Source organism: Hyla sarda, chromosome 6 (assembly GCF_029499605.1).
Source record: "Hyla sarda isolate aHylSar1 chromosome 6, aHylSar1.hap1, whole genome shotgun sequence".
In the NCBI taxonomy this organism is placed as follows: Eukaryota; Metazoa; Chordata; class Amphibia; order Anura; family Hylidae; genus Hyla; species Hyla sarda.
In genome coordinates this window covers 243,521,912-243,548,570 of record NC_079194.1, presented here as the reverse complement: position 1 = coordinate 243,548,570, position 26,659 = coordinate 243,521,912, and the positions used below count along the sequence as shown (strand labels likewise).

Below are 26,659 nucleotides of genomic sequence, written 5' to 3'. Positions count from 1 at the left end.
ATGATAAATCTCCCCCATGGTCCTTATATTTACTAATAAAAATAGTATATGGGCCAATTGTTTTTTTTTCTTTGATTTTTTTTTAAGGAATTGTCTGCCCCTAAACATGTTATCCCCTATCCAAAGGGGATCTCCGGTTCAGCACCCCATAATCAGCACCGGTTCAGCAAACTCCGTGCTGGATGAGGGGCGACCACTGCTGTCATGCCCCCTCCATTCATGTCTATGCAAGGGGGCGGAACGACTGTGTACTAGCCGTCACGACCCTCCCATAGACATCAATAGAGTGGGCGTGGCATGACATCACGAACACGGAAGCCCCAAGTGATGCCGGCCCAGAGATTGCGTGAGGTCCCAACAGCCAGACCCCCCAAATCTTATCCCTTATTCTTTGGATAGGGAATAAGATGTTTCATGGCGGAGTACTCCTTAAAGTGAGGGCCCCAACAACCATATATTTCTAGCATGCAAGTTAATGCAAACGATTGCATGTCATGTATAATAAAATAGGAAAGGGATGTATCAATGTTCATTTTCCACCTTCTAAACACCAAACATTTTTGAATATGGGTTGTATTGCTGTGAAGCTCTGCTGTGGAGTAATAAAATACATTACACAGCTAAAAGACGATACTTGTTCTCTGTGAAAAATAATAACTGTGTCCCTTGCCCACATACATTTCTAGGGGGGGGGGGGGGGGAACACCCTGACAAAGGAAGTTTCTCAGTGTTTTGTACGTCCAGATCTTCAGTTCCTACACTAGACATAAAAAATCATTTTGTTCTGCCTGAAATGTTCCTTTATAAGTAACAATCTAAGAAATATACTGCAGCATTACTGGAATACCTAGGATATTGGACATGATACTAGTTATCCCAAGCCACTTATGGTTAGATGCTAGAGCGAGAGGCACTATAAAAATGATGGAAAGACCTAAACACACCATACTTGTACTGCTTATTTAGGGTTTAGTGTAAGGTCCCCAAACAGGCTGATATTGCCCTATGTAATAGATCCAGTGACTGGCCAAAAAATAAGCTTTTTTTGGCTGACTGTATCATTTTAGCAGGTTAAGAAAAATATTGTTACCCGGCCTGTTCACGTGTGGCCTGTCTTGGTATACAGCGCGTCAGAGAGTCCCGTTCGGCGGGGCCACACTGACATGTGACGTCCTCCTGCGCTGTGTGGCACCTTCGCGCAACATCAGGGGAGGTCACATGTCTCCCCAGCAACCGGCCGCGATATTATACAGGGAGCTGCCACGGCCATTCTCCGCTGTGCGCTGACAAATACTGACCAATGTATGGCCAGTATTTGTCAGCGCATCAGCGTACCCCAGCACAACCGGTCGTGTACCCCTAGGGGTACGCGTACTACCGGTTGAGAACCCCTGATGTAAACCCAGCCTTATAATGGCATCTTACAGATATATTGGCTAAATTTTGAAGAAACAGACACTTTCTTTGTTTTTTTCCCACCAGGTTCTATCATGCTGCTTACAGTGACCCCGCTAGAAAATCCAGGCCCACCTTCCCCTGCTCCTCCACCAACTCCCCCAAAGCCTCGTAAAGATAATGCAAAACTTCAGAAACTTCTACGAAAAGCTGCAAAGAGAAGTGGAGCACAATCTTCTCCAACACTGACCACAAAATCGTTCCGTTCAACTCTTTCTCCTGTCAGTGAAGGTGACTTGGAAAGTCTAGAATCTGCAGCTCCCCAGAAAAACAAAAAACCTCCACCTATTAACCTGCCACCACGATTTCAGTTGAAGGGAGTAACCCATCGTGCACCTTCTCCTTACCCCAAACAGTTCACCTTTACTGTAAGTGAGCAACAAAGTCTTAGCCAGTATCTGAGCCCAAGCCCTGTTCCCGATACACCATCACCTCGCCCTTTTAGATGCAGTTCCCCTAATATTCAGTTTCTTTATCCACAAGGAGGTAACACCCCTGATGGTTTATCACCAAGAGTTATTGCCAATAGCAGTCCAAGACCTTGCACACCACAAGCCATTGAAATATCACCAACACAGCCACTTGTGTCTCATCTTCACGTCTTACCTTCCCCTGCTATAGTGATACACGAGGCAGATGGAAACAACACAGGATCTCTTTCCTTAAATATAAATGAGACCATAAACAAGGCACATATTGATGGATTTTCCGCACTAACATGTGAGGATATAAAATTATCACAGGGTCCTAGTTTTCCCAGATCTATACCTGATCAGCAGGAATCCTCACACAAACCCACTGGTAGTTCTACTTTAGAAAATGTACCAATAAAGCCGGTATCCACATCTTCAAAGGTGACCGATACGAAAAAGATTGTACACAACGTTTCCAGGGTTGTTGAGATTCCACAAATTGTGACAGCAAATGATACAAGGACAACAAGTGTGAATCAGGCCTTAACTACAGTCAACTCAACAGATAATCCAGATGGACAATCGAAAGTCACAGTTAACACAGTTTCTGTTGAAGTTACCATTTCTTCAAAATCCACTGGAGCTTCCCTTGTTACCTCAAGTACAGACCTGCCAGAAATAGTTTCCAAGACAGAGGAGTCCACCATCTTGAAACCACCTGAGAAACCTAAGCCACCTAGGAAGAAGCCAGGTGGGGGATGGGCAAGACTTGTCAAGCACCTTGTGGTTGAGCCAGAAGAGCCAACATTTCTTGAGCTACAAAAAGCAGAGGACAAAACTGAGAAATCAGTAGGGGAGAAAAAAGCAGCTACTGAAGGGACTCAACAGAGTAAAACCAATCGAGCAAACAAGATGTGGGATGCTTTACTCTACCATATGGGTACAAAAAATAAGGAGCAGGAGAACCCTGGGTCAACAGCTCCCCCACCACTTCCTTTTTTCCGCTCTCGTTTACCCCTTCTCCTGCACAGGCCCCGGTTTGATGCCAGAAAGCTAAAAGAAGCTGCATCTCGGCCCCTGCGTAGAGTGACCGCTTTCTTCCACAGGAGAATTGCAGAGAAAGAAGCATCTTCAACGTCATCAACTTTCAATAGGACAGCATCCGGGTGGAGCATTCGAGGGGAGGATGTTGAGAAGGAGGATGAGAAGAATGCAGTCGCTGGTGATATGAAACAGTGAGGGAAGATCATCCTTATGACAACCCTGACACTCTGCATGCACCATATCCTCTACGTAAATAATGTTCTACCCAAGTTCTTTTGTATTCCTGTACTTTTTTATGTTCTGTTATATTGCTGTGTATTGGTTCCCACATAATGCATACTCATGTGCATAGCAACAGTTCACTTTCTCTGGCATGGTAGGTTCTACTAAAAATACTAAACACGGGTACGGTACAAAAAGATAACTGTAAGAAGGTGTGAAAAGTGCACATCAGTGAGTAGAGGCAACATCCTGCACTTAAGTTCATTTTATATCTCGCATGACAGACCAAATTAGAAAGAAGAAAAAATGGAGGCCATGTGCTTGGAGTCTATATAGAAATGAACAGAGAGCAGGTTAGGTATTTAGTACAAAGGAAGAGGGCCTCCATGTGCTCCATCAGGTGATATAGTTATAGAGATAAATAAAGCATTTATGGAGCATGTCACAATGTTTCGGTCAGATTCATACACAATCAGAAAGAAGGAAATCTCTGTGTGAGATCGAAGGTATATGGCGTACAGTAAAGGCTCTATGCACCATATTGGAAGGCAAAACAGTGCCATAATGCGTGCATGAGGCCTAAGCTCAACAAGTAAACTATATTAACTACAATGGTGCAGCTGGTCCAACTTTATGATTTTATGAATTCAAATATATATAAATATATATGAATATGAATTCAAGATTTGCATTCAGAAGGTGACCACATGTGCATCAGGCTATCTTTGTGGTCATCTCCTTGCATTTTGTGGTACAACTGCAGTTAAAGGAGTACTCCGCTGCCCCACCATTCTGAACATTTTGTTCCAAACATTTGAAGCGGGCATCTGGGGTCACGACCACACCCCTGATGACATCACAACACGCCCCCTCAATGTAAGTCTATGAGAGTGGTGCCACGCCCCCTCCCATAGACTTGCATTGGACATCACGAGGGGCGTGGTCGTGACATCATGACCCCCTTTGCTGGCACCCAGCGTTCTGAATGAACGCTGGATGCTGCACAGAGTTTGCAGGGGTCCCAGCTATGCCCCCCCCCCCCCACAATCAGACATCTTATCCCCTATCCTTTGCATAGGGGATAAGATTTCTAGGGGCGGAGTACCTCATATGTACCCCTTATATAGGGTAAGCTCTAAAGGCATAGGTAAGGCAACAATAGACAACACTTATTTAGGAAGTACAGATCTGACTACATCGGTATGCTCCATGCTTCAGTCTCCCCACTGGTAATAGCCTCCCTGTACATATTTGCTGCCTCCAATAGATACATATTCTTATTATTACTAAACCAATGAAAATACAGAGAACATGTTTTCTGTTTTTCTTGTCCCATACTGATCCTTACAAAGGACTCAACTGGAAAATTTTTGCTGTTCCTCATCAACAGCTAAAATGCTAAAGGTTGCCGATTCTTGCAACAGGTTAGAAGGACAAACTAGTAGATGGAATAGAGGAACGAGAGTTAAGAAAATGAGAATTACAAAGAAAGAATCAAAGAAAAGATGCATAGAGGGGATTTTTAGATTACCTCATCAAGGCTCCTCCACCCTGACCTTCTCATATTTTCCATGTCCAGTTGGAACAAACTTGTATTTTGCTGTCATGCTCTGTGGGAAAGACCATGTCAAAGGTCATTCTGGGATTGAAGGTTTTTGTTCTCCATGATGTATTGTGTTGCAGTTTCCCAACATTTACATATACTAATCAACAGTGAACACATAATCATAATATACCTTCTGAGTTGACTCTTATTATAAAACTGAAAAACAATTTAGAAGTCTCCATATTTAGTAATAATAGAGGTGGGTCAATGTAATATTGTGAAGCACTTTCACAGCCAAATACATAGGTACCATAGAGGCACCCTGCTATAGGATGCATGGAGACAAGAGGCCCAATTCTTGTTGGCCTAATTTATTTGGGTACTAGGCAGTGAGTAAAGGACTTCATTCACCATAGGAACCTCATTACAAGTGGGTGGGGAATTGGCCCAATAGTTGCAAAGGGAAACAATATGTTTCCTCAATGGAGTCTCAATTTGTGCAAAAGCAGAACACTCTTCCTATGTATGGTGACATTTGAACCCCCTCTGTAATTATTTATCTATTAATAAATAAATTATAATAAATGTTTATTGAATTAATATTTGCTAACAAATGAAACTTTTGGGAAAATATGAATGGTGACAATAGTAACCCTTGATTATATAGCACCAGGACAGACAGGAGTTACTGATAGCACTGCTCTGAAATGGTCTTGAAGAAGGTATCCCAAGATTAAATCACATCACCTATCTAGGGGACAGGTGATAAGAATCTGATTAGTGGTGGTCCTGCTGGGACCCCCAATGATTATGAGAATGGGGGGGTCATGGTCCTCTATCCCCATATGAATGGTGCTCAACTTACTCACTATAGGACTGGGGAAGATAGTCGAGCGCAGTGCTCAGCTATCTCAGGCAGTCCTACAAAGATATGATCCATGAGTGTCCAACCCCTGGAGATGTTTACCCCTTTTATGGTGGATAGTTATAGTCTTAAGATAACCCTCTTAAAGAGTTGTAGCTAGGTCCTCTTTCACCTAGCTCTCCTTTAATAGGAAGAATGTTTGTTGTTTAAAGGGGTACTCCAGTGGAAATTTTTTTTTTTTAAATCAACTGGTGCCAGAAAGTTACAGATTTGTAAATTACTTACAGTACTTAGTAGCTGCTGTATGCTCCACAGAAAGTTATTTTCCTTTTTAATTTCTTTTCTGTCTTATCACAGTGCTCTCTGCTGACACCTCTCTCTATGTTAGCATGAGAGGTTTTCTATGGGGATTTGCTCCTATTCTAAACATTTCCTGACACGGACAGAGGTGTCAGCAGAGAGCACTGCGAAAAGAAATTCAAAAAGACTAGAACTTCCTTTGTAGTATACTGGTGGAAAGGAGGAGAAAAAAAACGGGGCGCTCCCTGTGTGGTATTTTTTTGGAAAAGTGAAAATGAAAATACCCGCCACCAACACCCAAGGTGGCGTACTGACCTTGAGTCGATTGTACACAATGGTGGTGAGAAGGAATGGCGACAGTCTGCTGCTCTCACCCCTTATTATTCCGTCTTCCCGAGGGGGACAGACAAGAATGCAAAGTAGGAGCAGTAAAAATAGGGGGTATTTTGAGAGCGCTACTGTCAGATGGCGATGGTCAAAATCAAGAAACGGTAGAAGTCAGCACTTACGCAGGACTAACTTTTATTGAAAAAAGAAGTAAAAACAGGACAACGCGTTTCGGCGCTCGCTGGCGCCTTCCTCAGGTCCACAATCATAAATTTGTGTAGTCCTAGCCGGAGTTCGTGCGGGCGGGCTGCAAAGGAAACGTGTTGTCCTGTTTTTACTTCTTGACTTCTTTTTTCAATAAAAGTTAGTCCTGCATTAGTGCTGGCTCATACCGTTTCTTGATTTTGAGCATCGCCATCTGACAGTAGCGCTCTCAAAATACCCCCATTTTTACTCCTCCTACTTTGCTCTGTAGTATAGAGCAGCTGATAAGTACAGAGAGGATTAAGATTTTTAAATAAAAGTAATTTAAAAATCTTTGTGGCACCAGTTGATTTATATAAAAAAAAATTCTACCGGGGTACCCCTTTTATGCACAGAGAGGCATTGGGTTAACTATGGAGTTTTACTGGAGATCTATACGAGATGGTAGACAACTGTCTCTCTAGTGCCACCCACAGGTAGCTACTCAGAACACTTGAAAGGCATCTCATCTAGCCAACCAGTGTCATACATTTAAAGCATATTTGTCATAAAGAAAAAAAAAGGACATATTTATCTATCTATTCTTGCTCAAAGCTTAGCTACTCATGCTTGAATCTATTTCTTCTATCTTCTTGCTTCCTTGCAGTTTACTGAGGAGGAGGAGGTGTTCTCCTCTGGAGGAGTGATGTTTGCTCTTACCCTCCGCCAGGGACTTCTACCATCCTCTTCAGTGCAGGAGATTTGATTTTTTTAAATTTCCATTTTGTGCATTCTTATGGGGGCTGCCATCTTGCCTGAGCCATTTTTAACAGCATTTAAAGATATGCTTTACAGCAAGTCCCATTGTCATAGCAAAATAGTCCAGACCCTATTCCCAAAATTGGCAGAGGTATCTGGGCATGCTCTGTACTTAAGTCACTCTATAGTGGAAAGGAAGGGGGTTTTGTCTGAGCTCTAAATATCATCTATTTTAAATGCTGTGTTGCTATACAATATAGCAATGATGCTAAATCTTTTCAGCTCACCTCCCTTTTGGTTTTGCCCGGATCCAAGCTTGGCCACGCTTCATAAGAATCAGTAAAGAAAATTGATAGACGATCCAGCAATTCCGTATAAAATTTGAGACTTTATTCCAAAATGATAAAACTTGCAGAGCATGTAAAACAACACTTCACCTAGTCGGCAACACACCCGCAATGGACGCGTTTAGAACACATGCACGTTCTTGGTGATCAAGAACGCGCATGCGTTCAAAATGCGTCCATTGTGGGTGTGTTGCCGACTAGGTGAAGTGTTGTTTTACATGCTCTGCAAGTTTTATCATTTTGGAATAAAGTCTCAAGTTTTATACGGAATTGCTGGATCGTCTATCAATTTTCTTTACTGGTTGCTATACAATAGTTTCACCTTTCAAGGTACTTCTGTCTGTGATGATGAGGAGACTACTGTAAAATTTTCTTCACAGAGCAGGAAGCATAAGTCTATTATTAGGCTTAATGGGGTACTCCACCCCTAGACATCTTATCCCCTATCCAAAGGATCTCAGCTGCAGCACCCCACACATCCGGTGCACGGAGCGAACTTTGCTCCGTGCCGGATGACTGGCGATGCAGGGCGGAGGCTCATGACATCACGGTCACCCCTCACTTGTGACGTCACAACCATGCCGCCTCCCATAGACTTGCATTGAGGGGGCGTGGCTGTGACATCACGAGCTGGATGCGGCTGCGACGTCATGAGCCTCGGCGCTCCAGCACTGCACCCGACGCTCTAAACGAACACCAGGTGCAGCAGGGAGATTGCGGGGGGTCCCAGGCAGCGGGATTCCCGCAATCTGACATCTTATCCCCTATCCTTTGGAGGTGGAGTACCCCTTTAATTGCCAGAATGAAAACCGCAAGATGTCAGTATTATTTTGTGATTTAATAATAGGACATTATTGGAAAAGACAATCTAGATCATGAGAAAGGCTCATAATATCAGCATGTGTACATAGAAAGTTTACCTTATTACTCTGTTCTGACTTGGCATTGTGCTCCCATAAGCTCTTTTTGCTGAGAACTTCTCCCGGCTTCACCTCCTACAATACAGACACGAAGGTGACAAGTGGTCGCAGTCATTGTTTCATCACATATACTCAGATCTCATTGAAGACTTCACTTACGGAGACTTTTGGAGATGTTGTATGGTCTGGTTCAGATTTTCCTTTACCCCACTGGTTGATCATCTCTGATACACCAATGTTTATGCCTTCTGTGTCCTGTAGTATATAGAGATTACATATCATTACAACTGTAACTAATATTACATTATGGTGGTCCTTATAACATATCTATGTAATATCAAGGAATGAAATGAGAATATTTTTTTACTTTTGATATGATTAGGTCCACATGGTAGCCCATACCACATTTAAAGGGTACTCAGCCCCTAGACATCTTACCTCCTATCCAAAGGATAGGGGATAAGATGTCTCATTGCGGGGGTCTCACCGCTGGAGACCCCCACGATCTCCCTGCTGCACCTGGTGTTCGTTTAGAGTGTCTGATGCAGCAGGAAGTTTGTGACATCATGGCCACGCTCTGCTTGTGACATTGCGGCCACGCCCCCTCAATGCAAGTCTATGGGAGGGGGCGTGGTGGCCATTACGCCCCCTCCCATAGACTTGCACTGTGGGGGCATGGCCTTGAGGTCACGAGCGGGGCGTAGCTGTGACATCACAAGCTTCTGCCCCGCATCGCCAGTCATCCAGTATGGAAAGAAGTTCGCTCGGTGCACCGGATGTCCGGGGTGCCACAGCCAAGATCGCGGGGGTTCCCAGGGGCGGGACCCCCACGATCAGACATCTTATCCCCTATCCTTTGGATAGGGGATAAGATGTCTAGGGGCGGAGTACCCCTTTAAGCCTAGAGTCAGTATTACTCATAAAACATCATGAAAAGCATGTGATGCCACATTTCTACCAGTCCTCTGGGTGGCCTTGTAAACAAATGTTTTCCATATAGCACCAATAGGGTCAAGACTGCAGGTAACATGGACAAAAAGTTTTCTAAAAATGTCACAATCACATTGAAGCCTGATGGGGCAATGTGCTGAGAGTTGTGTGTTGAAGCCCATTCCACACAAGGAATCCACTTGATCCTTTACATCACATCATATGGACAACTGATCCTCAAAAAGCTAAACTCAGGTAAGTTCACCCTGACAAAGGGGCATCATACTTTCATTTTGGGTAGACTCATCCTCCGCATGTTAAGGGTGCATTCACACGGTAGTAACTAGCTAGAAACACGCTGCGAGTTACGCTACCATCCATGTGAATGGGTCTGCGGACAGTCCGCAAATCTGACACTATCTGCGAACTGTCTGTGAACCCATTTAAATCAATGGTAGTATAATTCGCAGCGGAATTCCCGCAGCGGGAAACTCGCTGCTAGTAACAACATGTGAACGCACCCTAAAAGAGTTAAAAATGCACTTTTCTGACAAACACAACATATGTCCTTATGGGAGTCTTACCTTGCAAGGAGATGACTTAGAGGCCGTGGTGACCTCTCCTGATTCCCACATATTCTTCTTGTTTGCTACTGCATCTGTGGGACTCAGCAGTTCTAGAGATGGTGTCCGCGCCAAGCGGCCTGTTTTGGAGGACGTCTGTGGAGGAAATATAGGGAACAAAATGACACAGAACAAGTTGTCATCACATTTTCTAATGCCAGATAATATGATAAAGGAAGAAAAAAAACACATCTGTTAATTCATATCTAACTATTTGCTCTTTTATTGACTATCTGTATCATTATCACTCATGTGTCCCTAAAAATATATAACAAAACTAGGTTTCCTAAGTCCTCCTGGCAGATACTGTTCTCCTGTGACTTCTATATGCACAAATACTGTAGATAGAAGATAGATGATAGAAGATCGGTAGATAGAAAGGTTATACGTAATGTTCTAGTTCTTCTTTAGAACCATTTTCAAGCATAAAGGCACATACAAGTGCAGGGTCTTATATCCCAGTGCCAAACAGTATTATCACAAAATGCGTAAGTGCTAATAATAGAGTAAACATATTTTATATATAAAAAAACAACAAATACTACATTATAGTGCTCTCTCTCTCTCTCTATATATATATATATATATATATATATATATATATATATATATATATATATATATATATATATATATATATATATAATGCTATTATAAGAATATTTAAAGAAGACTCATTATTACATAACATCTATATACAGTTACAGGATAATTCTCCTACACAGTGTTATAGTACTATAGAATAGGCAATTTATCCTTTGGTTAAAGGGGTACTCCAGTGGAAAACAGTTTTTATTTATTTATTTATTTTATTTTATTTTTTCAAATTTACTGGTGCGAGAAAATTTAACAGATTTGTAAATTACTTCTATATAAAAATCGTAATCCTTCCAGTACTTATTAGCTGCTGTATACTACAAAGGAAGTTGAGTTGTTCTTTTCTGTCTGACCACAGTGCTCTCTGCAGACACCTTTGTCCGTGTCAGGAACTGCCCAGAGCAGGATAGGTTTGCTATGGGGATTTGTTTCTACTCTGGACAGTTCCTGACATGGACAGAGGTGTCAGCAGAGAGCACTGTAGTCAGACAGAAAAGAACAACTCAACTTCCTCTAGAGCAAACAGCAGCTGATAAGTACTGGAAGATTTAAAGTTTTTTTAAAAGAAGTAATTTACAAATCTGTTCATCTTTCTGAAGCCAGTTAATATAAAAAAAAAATTGAAATTGTTTTCTATCGGAGTACCCCTTTAAATATGTGGGATATATACCAGCAACAAGCAAATTGTAACATTGTCTGTGCTTTGGCAGATTCAACAGTCAGATGTCTTCTCGCTGTAGCGTTGTAGGTGTCATAGCAACCAGTATATGCCACTGTTAGGCTGGGTTCACACCACGTTTTTCATATACGGTAACCGTATATGGTTTTCTGCCAAAAAACGTATCCGACCGTATCCGAAACCGTATGCATAGAGAATGCATTGTAAACCGTATTCCAAATGTTGTGTACGGTTGCATTTGTTTTGCCTCGGATACGGTTTTGCCGATTTTTCAACCGTAGGCAAAAACGCTGTCGACCACGTTTTTGCCTCCGGTTGGAAAACCGTATGCGAACTGTATGCGGTCCTTTTAACATTGTTGTCTATGAGAACCGTACACAGAATTTCAGAATATGGTTGCACACGGTTTTTCGAATCCGTTTTTAGAGTTAACACATGCGCAGATTGGAATTTCAATAGAACAATAGTAACTTTATTAAATTGCTGGAAAACTAATTTCAACAAAATAGCTAAACTGTTGGCAAAAACTGATGCAAACGGATAGAACCGTACAGGGAAAAACCGTATACGTTTTAATTTGGAGTCATACGGTTGGATACGGTTTTTGCACATACATTATTTTTAGCGGAAAACCATATACGGTAACCGTATTTGAAAAACGTGGTGTGAAGCCAGCCTTAGGCTGCATTCACATCTACGGTTTTAGGTCCGGTCACAAAACTGGATACAGGTCAAAAATGAGCCGACCGGAGTCACCGTTTGACTCCGGTCGGCTCATTAAAGTGAATGCAGTTCAGCGCTGGTCCGGCTGGGGTATGGGAGAGCCCGGTTTGCCCCTCCCCCAGCCGGCACCCGTAGTGTAAAAACGAGATGTGAATGCAGCCTTATAGGCATACGCAATGTAGTATCACTCATCCTAGCAGTGCCATGATGAGTTATCCGAAGTGATTTCCTTAGGGTAGGGTAGGTCCCCATTAATCATATCTGTGCAGGAAACAGGATGCTGACAAATACTGTTAACGGGTACAGCAGACCTCATTTACTTCTATGGCTGAACAGAGTCACCTAGTGACTCCATACATGACGTATCTTCTATTTAAAGCAAACTCAAAAACATGGTCTGGATGCTGATGGATACCATTAACGGGGGCAGGAAAGCAGTGTGGACCTACCCTAATATTATCAACTAACGTATGTAACTACGTACATTTGCTCTGTAATTGTATACAGATGTTATGTGTTAGCTACTCTTCTACAATTATTCTTAAAGTACAATGGATTTTATATGTATAAACAGCATTATAATGTAGCATTTATATGTGGGCAATATATCATACTATTACACTTTATCTATATTCAAAAGGAACTATTTTTTTTTTATATAAAAGTTGTTTACTCTATGAGCACTTATACACTTTGAGAAACATTTATCAATGTTGGTGTGAGGTAGTATAGATTTTACCCGTTTGCTTGGTGCATTTTTTACACAATTCTTCAAAATTTACCAAAATGGTGCACAGACTTGACAGATTCTACATAATCATAGAAACCAATGAGCTGCAGAGCCGCGTTTAAGCTTTGAGCTTTGGCATTTGACACATTTGTACGTGTCCTATTAGGTGGTGTAGGTTTGCGCAAAAAAAGGAGGCCTTGTGAAAAAAAAACATCAAAATTTAATTTGCGCAAATAATAAATACAGCTCCAGTAGAAACAGTTGTGTACCAACTGATGCGCAAAAAAATTGTTGCGTGATGTAGAGTCGACGGCCTTGTGCCCCATCAGAAAACACCCTTTAGGCTCTTTTTTTTTGCCTCTAATGTCCATTATCTGGGCCGGCAACAACAGGCAACAATAGGTCCCAACAGATCCCATTTACTATTATGGGGTCCATGGGGGCGCTGTTTTTTTTAATGGGAGTAGCGGGAGAAAAAGATGTTGCATGATGTACTTTTTCTCCTGTTATTCTCCCGGTTCCCTGACGTGCGTTGCGTGTCAGTGTGAGAGAAGCCTAAACGTCTCCCTTTGTGATTATACTGTTTGGCACTGGGATATAAGACCCTGTACTTGTATGTGCCTTTATGCTTGAGAATGATTCTTAAGAAGAACTGAAACATTACATATTACATGAAATAAATCCCACATTGTTTTTTAAATCTTCTTGGAGTGCTGTGCCTTAGCGGCATTGTTTGCTCAATAGATAGATAGATAGATAGATAGATATGATACAGAGGTATATACTATATTACAGTCTAAATCAAACCACAAATACATTATTGGCCTTGAGGAATAACTACAATTTCCATACCTCTATAGCATGTGTGTACTGCTCCAGGCGGTCATCAATCTTGCTTATTGGGAGAGGTGGCTCACTTCTCTTAATGCTATTGCTGTAAATAAGAAAGTAAGACCATAAAATAAGGTCACATGCTAAAGTAAAGTGAAAACATAAGCTAAATAGGGACCAGAAAAAAATCAGATAAAAAGTACGACACGTTTAAGTCAGGTAGATTGCCGAATGCCTGGGAAGAAGTCATGATGTTATTTCCAATCCAACACAGTTCTATCTGCTGTCCCCTCTGTCCATGTAGGGAACTGTTCAGAGCAGAAGCAAATGCCCAGGCCAAACCCTCCCGTTCTTGACATTTTTTGACATGTACGAGAATGGCTGTAAGGATCAAAGTCCAGGGCCCCATTTTCTACAGACCCTTCCCTAATAAAGGGGTATTCCCGTGGATTTTTTTTTTTTTTTTTTAATCAACTGGTGCCAGAAAATTAGACAGATTTGTACATTAATTCTATTTGAAAAAAATCTTAATCCTTCCAGTACTTATCAGCTGCTGTATGCTCCACAGGAAGTTCTTTTTCTTTTTGAATTTATTTTCTGTCTGACCACAGTGCTCTCTGCTGACACCTCTGTCCACTTCAGGAACTGTCCAGAGCAGGAGAGGTTTGCTATGGGGATTTGCTTCTGCTCTGGACAGTTCCTGACATGGACAGAGGTGTCAGAAGAGCACTGTGGTCAGACAGAAAAGAAATTAAAAAAGAAAATAAATTCCTGTGAGGCATACAGCCGGTGATAAGTACTGGAACTATTAAGTTTTTTAATAGAAGTCATTTACAAATCTGTTTAACTTTCTGGCACCAGTTGATAAATAAAAATGCTTTCCAGTGGAGTACCCCTTTAATGGTGTTATCCAGGATAAAAAAAAACTGAGTTGCCTTCTTCCAAAAACGGCGCCACACCTTTCCTCAAGTTGTGCGTTGTATTACAACTCGGCTCAATACAGTTCAAAACTGAGGACAACAGTAGCACTGTTTCTGAAAGAAATCAACTATGTTTTTCGAATCCTGGATAACTATGCGTATTACACAGAATTTTAGCCATACATTTTTCATGGTAAGAAATGATCAACTGTGATCCATGGCTCAGGGTATGATGAAAGGTGACGGTATAATGAATTCATAGAAACACAACATTGTGGGTATTTTCTCTGGAATAACGACATTTACCTCTTCTGGATGGAGCGGCTCAGAACCTCTGCTCTCTCTGTAACCTAATCATTGGTAAAAAAAACAAAACAAAACAAAAAAATTATGATTAACATAGCCCACTGAAAGTCCTGTATCAACTATTACTATTAGATAATATACGGTGACGTGTCCCATTGTATTGTCTGCCCAATGACTACAGCCTTTGAATGGCTTGTGGTTGAAAACATAGCTACAGCTGACTATACACAGGTTACCTGCCCTATCGGATGATCAGCAACATTGGTTGGAAGTCAGTATGGTTGGAAAAGAAAGAAGAGTGCAGTGGCGTTGCTATGGTGTGGAAGACCAAACCTGGGTGACACCCCTATTAAGGGTGTTGTTACCATTCTGTATCTCCTTTACAAGACCTGGATTTTAAGCCTAGTACCTTGAATCTCCAGGAATCTGTCTTTTCTGAACCCAGATGCAGTGAACTAAAGGTGGAGCGGGAGCTATCTGTTCCCTGCTTCACCATTCACTCATAGGCTGCAGGCACTTCAGGCCTACAGCCCCACACTGTCTGGAACATGTCCCTGCAGCTACAAGCCAGAAGTGAAATCTTCTTTCATCATAAGAACCAGGACTAGGTTATTATGTTTTGTTTTGTTTTCTGTAGGAGTAGAGTACAGTGGGGGGTATTATTAGTGAGGACCTTTTTACCATAGGTACAATAATGAGAACACTATATCTTACAGAGATGAGTCACAACTGAAAGAAGTCATCATGGCGTCTGAATCAGATGGAGAAAAAAAGGGAAAAGAATGACTAAGATAAGAGAAGACGTCACCCCTGAGTCACTGGATGTAGCTGCACTCCATTGCACCTATAAGGCTGCAGAGCCTATGTAATGCTCATATTTACCACTAATGTCAATCTTCCTATGAAAAGTGTTGCGTAGGAAGATTGTGTAATTGCCAGCAGAGAAGCAGAGACATCTGAGGGAGCTGTGGAATTGGTGATTAAAGGGGTACTCCGGTGCTCCAGTGTTCTGAACATTTTGTTCAGAACACTCAGAGCCGGAGGCCGTGATCGTGACATCACGACCACACCCCTCGTGATGTCACACCACGCCCCCTCCATTCATGTCTATGGGAGGGGGCGTGGCGGCTGACACATCTCCCATAGACATAAATGGAGGAGGTGTGGCCGTGACATCACGACCACTGCCGCAGGAACCCGGCATTTGTTTAGATCACGGGGGCCCCAGCAGCAGGACCCCACAATCAGACATCTTATCTAGATATCTAAAAATCCACAAGTTTCAAGTTCTTCAAGTTCTTACACATGTTTCATAGGAAAATCGAGTAAATCTTTAACGCCACCACTGCTTCCTCAGACATCTTGCTGGCCTGCCTCAGTCAGTGCCCTGCAGGGAGATGCAATTTCCTACAATTTCTGGTGACATTAACCGTAGTGACTCCACTGGAGACATGACTTAACCATGATAGTGGAGTGTTCTGATGTGGCAGATGTGCCTTTTTGTTCTATCAGGCACCAGGGCCTGGGTGCAACTGATAACTCGGCACCCCCTATAAGGATAGCTACCCCTTAGGTGGGACAACTGATTAAGATAAAAGTGATCAACTTTACTGTAATATTGGCTTCATTGTCCTCTCCATCACTGCTCACTGCCTGGCTTTTCACTTCTTCCGATCGCCAGCTCTCATTGTGTGACTCTCTCTGTATCACCAGAAAAAAATTTTAATGTTAGTACTTCTATTACAGAAAACTCTGGATCATGTGTTATATACAATTTGAGAAGACCAGATTTCATATGATGGAGTTATAGTCATGTATTTGCATGGTGGACATTTTTTTTTAGAAGACCACCCCCATAGAAGACCACTTATCCATGCAATTTTGAGTGGACGTCTCAAAGTGGTTTCACTCTATGAGAAACGTTGTTTAATATGAACACTTTACATTAATGGATATACAGTCAAACAAGCAAATGTTCTAATATAACATATAAGACAAATGAAACCTATAAGATGTCTGTAAATACAGTCTAATTATCATATACAGCACATAGTGACTTCGATTTTTGGAGCGTCCAAAAGCAGAAAACTCAGTTATGTTGGAGATCTTGAGGCTCTCCACGACCAATGGGATCAGTGAAGACAACTAAAAACACTTTGCCGTTCCTTTCTACAGTGACCGCGTGGATCACGGTAGCTTATACCCAGCCAAATCTTTGGTTTGCAAAGTAGTCCAGCGCTAGTTTTCTAGATGAGAACATTACTGTTCTGATCACATTTACCATATGATCATATACAGGGGCCTACCTGATCATTGTAAGGCTCAAACTTTTCTTCTTCTCTTCCTCTTTCTAGCTCGAAGCTGGGAGCATCTTCACTTAGATACGGATTTGGTGTCTCGTTCTCTTCTTCATTATCATTAGACTCTCTAAAATAAAAATTGGATTATTTTTCTAAAAGATTATAATGGAGATGCAGAAAGATAAATTATTGTGATAATTGTTAGGATTCTACATTAAAATTAGAGATGAGTGAAGTTACAGTGATTCGATTCGTCATAAACTTTTCAGCTCGGCAGTTGCTGACTTTAGCCTGCATAAAATTAGTTCAGCTTTCAGGTGCTCCGGGGGCTGGAGACTCTCTCCTAGGACTGTATCCACCTTTTCCAGCCCACCGGAGCACCTGAAAGCTGAACTCATTTATGCAGGCTAAAGTCAGCAACCGCCGAGCTGCGTGGTTCGTGACGAATCGAATTACTGTAACTTTGCATATCTCTTATTAAAGTCTTTATATAAAGACTTTTCCTTTTACTGTAAAAATCATTTTAGAAACGAATTCCATGTTCATAGATCTTTGGTGTATAGGATCTATATATAGGATCTAACACATCTGACACGCCTAAGGACACGGCTGATTTTGGAAGCACTTGCACACTCCATTAAGTAAAAATTATGGAACAACCTATGTTTCTTTTGTTGTTCCAACAGGAATTTTTTTAATTTTCCTGTTTGAAAAATGTATTCCACTATCCATAGTAGGATAAGTGTCTGATTGTGTGTGTGGGAGGGAGGGTCCAATCACTTAGACCCCCCCGATATCTCATAAACAGGGCCCCAGCCCTCGCTGCTCATCTTGCCAGTCTGCTGCTTCTCCCCTAAATGCTCGGGCCCACATCTTCCAATACACATTCGTGCTGAGCAGCAGTGACGGCCCGCTTAGCATGTTGAAATGGGACCCTGTCTCAGCAAGTGATTGGCTGAGTGGGCCATCACTGCTGTTCATCACAAGCACGTGGATAGGTGATAAGTTCTTAAAAACCACAGTACCCCTTTTAGAAATGGGTGTTTCCATTCTTGTCAATGAGCCATGTGTAATGTAATGTCTAGTGGCAAGGAAAATGGCACAGTTGTTTTTTTTCCCCATGCACAGGACTCCTGCAGCCAGGGGATATGCAGGAGCCATCCCTCAGTAATGTAATACTACTACCACTCCCATCATGGAACAGACACTGTTCCATGATGGGAGCAGTAGTTCTGTATCATGGGGGGGGGGGGGGGGGGGGTGGCTTCCGCACATCCCTCGGCTGCAGGAGTCAGTGGGCAGCTGTGGTGACTCTGCAGTAGCATTACTCCCATCATGGAACAGAGTCTGTGTCATGTTGACAGTAGTAGTAGTAGCACAGGGGCTAAAGGACCAATTGCACTGGGTCTCAGGATCCTAATTTATAATCCTGAAGAGCGGGTGGCATACTGCCCAGCTCTGCACTGTAACTTCATATTCCCCACTGGGAGCCCTGATTGGCTGCCATCAGCTGGCCAATCATAGCTCTCAGCAGGGAATCTAAATTACAGTGATGTAATTTAAAATTAATGGAAGCCGACCAGCTGGGGAACGAAGCGCAATGCTGCCCCCTTCTCCAGCAGGAGCCGTCCCTCCTACTACTACTCCCATTATGAAACAGAAGTCTGATAAAGCGCATTCGCATGAAACGGCTGTAACTCTGTGCAGATCTGTACAGGCATCTGCAATTGTCCATGAAAGTGTTTGTATCGGAATTTTTAAAAGCATCTGAATAAAGTATCCTGCTTTTACTACACAGCGGGTAAGTGCCTGAACTGTATCTACCTTCAAAGATTTACTGTGTACCTCTATTACTTCAATGAGCAACATACACATACTAAACTGTATATTCGGATCTTTGCTATATGTATAATGGGGCTGCTTCTATGCCTGTAATGTAGTGCCAGCACAACACTATTTTTTTTGCATGGAATCAGAATCCTGAGCATATAAAAAATTCTAAACCCTCATATAAGTTAGAACTTGCACCTAGTTTCCCATTGGTTGGAGGCGACATCCTCGTGGCTACTGTGTTCGTAGTTGCTTATTTGTCCTTCATAATTCACCTGTAAAAAAGATATCAATAACATAGTAAATAAAGAGATCTCTAAAATACTTTACATATGCATCTCCATAATCCTCATGGACAGTCAGCCATTTTGGGGGTTTGGGAGAGCTTTCAGTCAGTGCTACTGCCCCCTAGGTAGGTTAGCTTAGATGGAATGGAGTAATGAATTTTTTTCAAACCTGTACATTTCTTTTCACCTCCGGCTATTCTTAAAGAGTACCTGTCATCAAACCGTATTTTCTAAATTAACTCAGATTATATTCCCTAACTACTCCTAACACCCCTCCTGCCCTTTCCAAGCTTTAAAATGCTCTGTATCTTACCTTTCCCCTTTCTCACATTGTGTGAGCTCCTGGCAGGAAAAAGTGGGCATTCCCCCACAGGCGCAATGTCACTGTAGCCTGCGAGAGCTTTGCCTCGCCATGCCCTGCATGCACTTTCTGAGTTTGGTCTCCTGCCAGGCCGGGAGGAGACCAAACTAACTGTTTGACTTGCGCAGGGAACAGAACAGAGCCACCTAGTGGCCGTTTTTGCAATCACATTAACAACATATAAAGGTTGAGAATTTTAACAGCAAATAAATAACAAAGAGTCTTATAAGGGACAATATTTTAAAAGTTTAGTTTGGTGACAGGTACTCTTTAACTATACGTGAGATAAAAGATACCTCAGCTGCTTCATAGCGAGAAGTCCCTTCATCTTCTTCCTCTTCTGCTTTTGGCTGTTGATCTTCATCTTTTTCTGTATTTTCTACAACTCTGCTCTGTTCTTCTTGTCTGGATTCTTCTCTTTCTTCTGTTGCTTGAACTGCTCCTTTCAGCTTCATCTGCTCCAACTTCTGTGACCAGTCACTAAATCCCTCATCTTCCTCAGTTTCCCAAGCTCCAGATGGCTTCAGTCCCATACTAAAAATTACAGGAATAGTATAAAGTAGTTATGGGACAGAGGATGAGCTAGTGTTCAACACAGACAGGGCAAGACAGATCTGACAGGGGCCCCCAACACAGGTAGCACATGCTTAAACTTCAAAAGCATATCCTAATAAATTCTAAACAGGGGCTCTTCAGATTGTAAAAGTGATTACAGTGCCAAATTGTATAAGTGATTACAGTGCCAGATTTTATAAGTGATTACAGTGCACTTACACCCGTGACTAAATACGGCAGTGGCATTGCCGGGGGGGGGGGGGGGGGGGGGGGGATGCGGACCGAATCGGGTGACACGCACAAATATTGTGACACCACCAAGCGAGAAGTAATCCTGCAATGGTGTCACCCGCTCTTCACTGTCTATACAGCAGTGTTTTCCAAACAGTGTGCATCCAGCTGTTGCAAAAATATACCTCTCAGCATGCCCAGACAGACAAAGGCTGTCTATGCATGCTGGGAGTTGTAATTTTGCAATATCTATATGCACCCTGCATGGGAAACACTGCCATACACTGAGCGATCTCAGCCTGCCTGCTCAGCCCCGCCACCTGCTGGTCATGTGATCATACTCATACGGAGGCCTGCTGGGGTCACAGGAAAGACCAGAGTGCAGGAGAACATAGGATTATGGCATGGCTGGCAGGATATACAGGCAGAAGTATAAATACTGTACCCTGTCCCCTGCCATTCCTCACTACTCCCCCTCCCCCCATCGTGAATTGTAACCCTGTACTGTGTCATCACTGTGTATTACTCCTGTACTGTGTCATCACTGTGTATTATCCTTGTACGGTGACATCACTGTGTATTACCCCTGTACTGTGTCATCATTGTGTATTATTCCTGTACTGTGGCATCACTGTGTATTACCCCTGTACTGTGTCATCATTGTGTATTACCCCTGTACTGTGACATCATTGTGTATTACCCCTCTACTGTGTCATCTCTGTGTATTACCCCTCTACTGTGTCATCTCTGTGTATTACCCCTGTACTGTGTCATCTCTGTGTATTACCCCTGTACTGTCTCATCTCTGTGTATTACCCCTCTACTGTGTCATCACTGTGTATTACTCCTGTACTGTCATCACTGTGTATTACCCCTCTACTGTGTCATCACTGTGTATTACCCCTCTACTGTGTCATCACTGTGTATTACTCCTGTACTGTGTCATCATTGTGTATTACCCCTGTACTGTGTCATCTCTGTGTATTACCCCTGTACTGTGTCATCTCTGTGTATTACCCCTCTACTGTGTCATCTCTGTATATTACCCCTCTACTGTGTCATCACTGTGTATTACCCCTGTACTGTGTCATCACTGTGTATTACCCCTCTACTGTGTCATCACTGTGTATTACCCCTCTACTGTGTCATCACTGTGTATTACCCCTCTACTGTGTCATCACTGTGTATTACCCCTGTACTGTGTCATCACTGTGTATTACCCCTCTACTGTGTCATCACTGTGTATTACCCCTCTACTGTGTCATCACTGTGTATTACCCCTGTACTGTGTCATCACTGTGTATTACTCCTGTACTGTGTCATCACTGTGTATTACCCCTGTACTGTGTCATCACTGTGTATTACTCCTGTACTGTGTCATCACTGTGTATTACCACTGTACTGTGTCATCACTGTGTATTACCCCTGTACTGTGTCATCGCTGTGTATTACCCCTCTACTGTGTCATCACTGTGTATTACCCCTGTACTGTGACACCATTGTGTATTACTCCTGTACTGTGTCATCACTGTGTATTACTCCTGTACTGTGACATCATTGTGTATTACCCCTGTACTGTGACATCATTGTGTATTACCCCTGTACTGTGACATCATTGTGTATTACCCCTGTACTCTGTCATCATTGTGTATTACCCCTGTACTCTGTCATCACTGTGTATTACCCCTGTACTGTGTCATCACTGTGTATTACTCCTGTACTATGTCATCACTGTGTATTACCCCTGTACTGTGACATCACTGTGTGTATTATCCCTGTACTGTGTCATCATTGTGTATTACTCCTGTACTATGTCATCACTGTGTATTACCCCTCTACTGTGTCATCACTGTGTATTACCCCTCTACTGTGTCATCATTGTGTATTACTCCTGTACTGTGTCATCATTGTGTATTACCCCTGTACTGTGACATCACTGTGTGTATTATCCCTTTACTGTGACATCATTGTGTATTACTCCTGTACTGTGACATCATTGTGTATTACTCCTGTACTGTGACATCACTGTGTGTATTATTTACTAACGTGATCCCGACTCTTTTTTTGTCGGGTTTTGCGCCCAAATTGTGTCGCACAATTTGCGACCAAAAAAAACCAAAACTCTCCACTTTACAAGGAAAACCTGAAAAGGGAGCGTCGCCAGGGGATAGAGTGGGCGTGGTCCCGACAAAAGGGGCGTGGCTCCGACAGTTTTGAAAAATCCCAACATATTTACTATGGTTTCCACAGAAAATGTGGTGGATTTGAGCTGAGGAAAACCCGACAGATCAGAGCATGTGTAAAAAAAAGTGCAAAATGTAGGGAAAACTTAGTAAATACGTTCGGAAAATACCAGTCTGAAATCAAAACCCACAAAGAAACCTACACTCCACTCTTAGTAAATAAACCCCAGTGTGTGGGTATTTTATATTCATAGAGTGCAGTGTGTGGTAGTATACTTAGAGAGAGCAGTATGTGGTTATATTATATTCAGAGAGTGCAGTATCTGCTTGTATTAAATTCAGAGAGCACAGTGTGTGGTTGTTTTATATTCAGGGAGTGCAGTGTGTGGTAGTATTACATTCAGAGGGTGCAGTGTGTGGTTGTCTTATATACAGAGGATACAGTGTGTGGTAGTATTATACTTAGACCGTGAAGAGTGTGATTGTATTATAATCAGAGCACAGTGTGTAGCAGTTTTATTCAGAGGATACAGTGTTGAACAGTATCATATTCAGTGGGTACAGTATGTAAAAGTATTATATTCATAGGGTACAGTGTGTGGTAGTATATTCAGAGGGTACAGTGTGTGGCAATATTATATTCAGAGGGTACAGTGTGTGGCAATATTATATTCAGTGGGTACAGTGTGTGGCAGTATTATATTCAGTGGGTACAATATGTAAAAGTATTATATTCAGAGGGTACAGTGTGTGGTAGTATATTCAGAGGGTACAGTGTGTGGCAGTATTATATTCAGTGGGTACAATATGTAAAAGTATTATATTCAGAGGGTACAATGTGTGGAAGTATTATATTCATAAGGTACAGTGTGTGGCAATATATTCAGAGAATATAGTGTGTGGCAGTATTATATTTAGAGCAGTGGTTCTGAACCGGGGTTCAGCGGGGAGGCCCGCCGGGTGTTTTTGCCTCGGGACATCTCTGTGTTCCGAAAGATGCTTTCGGAACACAGGGATGCCTCTGTTAAGTCCTTGCGGCCCCACGTTTACTTAAAAAACGCGGGGATCGCCGGGAACTAGCGCACGCAGGGACGTCACGTCCCATGCATGCGCCCATGGCAACGGAGCCCGGAGATGAAGCAAGAAGGACGCGCGCTGGCAGTTGGTAAGTGTTTACCAGCAGCGCGTCAGCTTCGATGTTCCGACCACCGATCCTCCGGTCCTGCTATGGCCGGACCCGAGGAGCAGTGATCGGAACACTGAAGTGGGGCAGTACACAGGCATACAGCCTCCAGTCTGTGGGAATATACTGCACCAAATGTGGGTCGAACTATACTGCCAACATAATGTGGGGAACTATACTGCCAACGTAATGTGGGGGACTATATTGCACCTAATGTGGGGGACTATACTGCCAACGTAATGTGAGGGACAATATTGCACCTAATGTGGGGGACTATACTGCCAACCTAATGTGGGGGAACATACTGCCGGCCTAATGTGGGGGACTATATTGCACCTAATGTGGGGGACTATATTGCACCTAATGTGGGGGGACTATATTGCACCTAATGTGGGGGACTATATTGCACCTAATGTGGGGGGACTATATTGCACCTAATGTGGGGGACTATACTGCCAACGTAATGTGGGGGACAAGATTGCACCTAATGTGGGGGAACATACTGCCGGCCTAATGTGGGGGACTATACTGCCAACCCAATGTGGGGGAGCATACTGCCAGCCTAATGTGGGGGACTATTTTGCACCTAATGTGAGGGAACATACTGCTGGCCTAATGTGGGGGAACATACTGCCAGCTTAATGTGGGGGGACTATATTGCACCTAATGTGGGGGAGCATACTGCCAGCTTAATGTGGGAGACTATATTTCACCTAATGTGGGGGACTATATTTCACCTAATGTGGGGGAACATACTGTCAGCTTAATGTGGGGGACTATATTGCACCTAATGTGAGGGAACATACTGCTGGCCTAATGTGGGGGAACATACTGCCAGCTTAATGTGGGGGGACTATATTGCACCTAATGTGGGGGAGCATACTGCCAGCTTAATGTGGGAGACTATATTGTACCTAATGTGGGGGACTATATTTCACCTAATGTGGGGGAACATACTGTCAGCTTAATGTGGGGGACTATATTGCACCTAATGTGGGGGGACTATATTGCACCTAATGTGGGGGACTATATTGCACCTAATGTGGGGGAACATACAACAAGCTTAATGTGGGGGACTATATTGCACCTAATGTGGGGGGGGGACTATATTGCACCTAATGTGGGGGAACATACTGCCGGCCTAATGTGGGGGAACTATACTGCCAACCTAATGTGGGGGAACATACTGCCAGCTTAATGTGGGGGACTATATTGTACCTAATGTGGGGGACTATATTACACCTAATGTGGGGGACTATATTGCACCTAATGTGGGGGGACTATATTGCACCTAATGTGGGGGACTATATTGCACCTAATGTGGGGGGACTATATTGCACCTAATGTGGGGGACTATACTGCCAACGTAATGTGGGGGACAAGATTGCACCTAATGTGGGGGAACATACTGCCGGCCTAATGTGGGGGACTATACTGCCAACCCAATGTGGGGGAGCATACTGCCAGCCTAATGTGGGGGACTATTTTGCACCTAATGTGAGGGAACATACTGCTGGCCTAATGTGGGGGAACATACTGCCAGCTTAATGTGGGGGGACTATATTGCACCTAATGTGGGGGAGCATACTGCCAGCTTAATGTGGGAGACTATATTTCACCTAATGTGGGGGACTATATTTCACCTAATGTGGGGGAACATACTGTCAGCTTAATGTGGGGGACTATATTGCACCTAATGTGAGGGAACATACTGCTGGCCTAATGTGGGGGAACATACTGCCAGCTTAATGTGGGGGGACTATATTGCACCTAATGTGGGGGAGCATACTGCCAGCTTAATGTGGGAGACTATATTGCACCTAATGTGGGGGGACTATATTGCACCTAATGTGGGGGACTATATTGCACCTAATGTGGGGGAACATACAACAAGCTTAATGTGGGGGACTATATTGCACCTAATGTGGGGGGGGGGACTATATTGCACCTAATGTGGGGGAACATACTGCCGGCCTAATGTGGGGGAACTATACTGCCAACCTAATGTGGGGGAACATACTGCCAGCTTAATGTGGGGGACTATATTGTACCTAATGTGGGGGACTATATTACACCTAATGTGGGGGGATTATATTGCACCTAATGTGGGGGAACATACTGCCAGCTTAATGTGGGGGACTATATTGCACCTAATGTGGGGGAACCTACTGCCAGCCTAATGTGGGGGAACTATACTGACAACCCTAATGTGGGGGAACTACAACCTAATGTGGAGGAATCTATACTGCCAACCTAATGTGGGGGGAACTATGCTGCCTACCTAATGTGGGGGGAGCTGTGCTGCGTTCTTAAAGGGGTAGTTCACTAATAAGATATAAGTGTGCATAGGAATTTGTTCATATTTATTTATTTTTTTTAACTATAGTCCGGCCCTCCAACGGTCTGAGGGACCGTGACCTGGCCCCCTGTTTAAAAAGTTTGAGGACCCCTGCATTAGGGCCTAATGTGTGGGTGAACACTGCCTGCGCCTAGCGTTTTGGTGACCAACAAATGGTAACGTACCCTATTATTGCTAAGAAAGCGCTAGAGATTTTCATACTGTTTGTTACAACATATCTTTGCGAGCAATCCTTTTCCAGGATGCTGAACATAAAAACAAAGAAAAGGAACAGACTCTGTTGCGAAAATGACACGAGAGAGGCACTTGCCAAGGTAAAGCTGCGCATTTCTGAACTGCGCATTACTGATTTGCAGTAAATATTCATTATGTTTTTGTTTTTGTGTGAAAATAATGTTTTCATGGTTTTGTTCTTAATGGTGGTGTTCATTTTGTGCACCTATGTATAAATATATATGTAAATATATACCTCCTATGTTTTGAATTTGAAAAAATCATATTTTATTTGTCCAATTAAAAAGGGTTCGGTGAATGCGCATATGAAGCTGGTGGGGTTCAGTACCTCCAACAAGGTTAAGAACCACTGATTTAGAGGGTACAATGTGTGGAAGTATTATATTCAGAGGGTACAGTGTGTGGCAGCATTATAT

The 26,659-nt window shown here is 42.9% G+C and overlaps 2 protein-coding genes across 6 annotated transcripts in view; one reads left to right on the top strand and one right to left on the bottom strand.

The window, feature by feature from the left end:
* PRR33 (proline rich 33) overlaps positions 1-4,093 on the top strand; it is a 68,530-nt gene extending 64,437 nt beyond the window's left edge. For all 4 annotated transcript variants that reach the window (XM_056526851.1, XM_056526852.1, XM_056526849.1 and 1 more), the window contains exon 2: positions 1,483-4,093. In XM_056526851.1, the coding sequence (XP_056382826.1) occupies positions 1,491-3,107 (1,617 nt within the window). In that variant the 5' untranslated portion in view covers positions 1,483-1,490 and the 3' untranslated portion in view covers positions 3,108-4,093. The remainder of the gene's footprint in view (positions 1-1,482) is intronic.
* LSP1 (lymphocyte specific protein 1) overlaps positions 1-26,659 on the bottom strand; it is a 107,043-nt gene that overhangs the window by 4,355 nt on the left and 76,029 nt on the right. For both annotated transcript variants that reach the window (XM_056526854.1, XM_056526855.1), the window contains exons 3-12: positions 19,795-20,032; positions 19,049-19,125; positions 17,027-17,147; positions 16,332-16,421; positions 14,721-14,764; positions 13,516-13,597; positions 9,896-10,030; positions 8,541-8,636; positions 8,382-8,456; positions 4,666-4,744 (exon numbers count right to left, since the gene is read on the bottom strand). In XM_056526854.1, coding sequence (XP_056382829.1) covers positions 4,670-4,744; positions 8,382-8,456; positions 8,541-8,636; positions 9,896-10,030; positions 13,516-13,597; positions 14,721-14,764; positions 16,332-16,421; positions 17,027-17,147; positions 19,049-19,125; positions 19,795-20,032 — 1,033 coding nt within the window. In that variant the 3' untranslated portion in view covers positions 4,666-4,669. The remainder of the gene's footprint in view (positions 1-4,665; positions 4,745-8,381; positions 8,457-8,540; positions 8,637-9,895; positions 10,031-13,515; positions 13,598-14,720; positions 14,765-16,331; positions 16,422-17,026; positions 17,148-19,048; positions 19,126-19,794; positions 20,033-26,659) is intronic.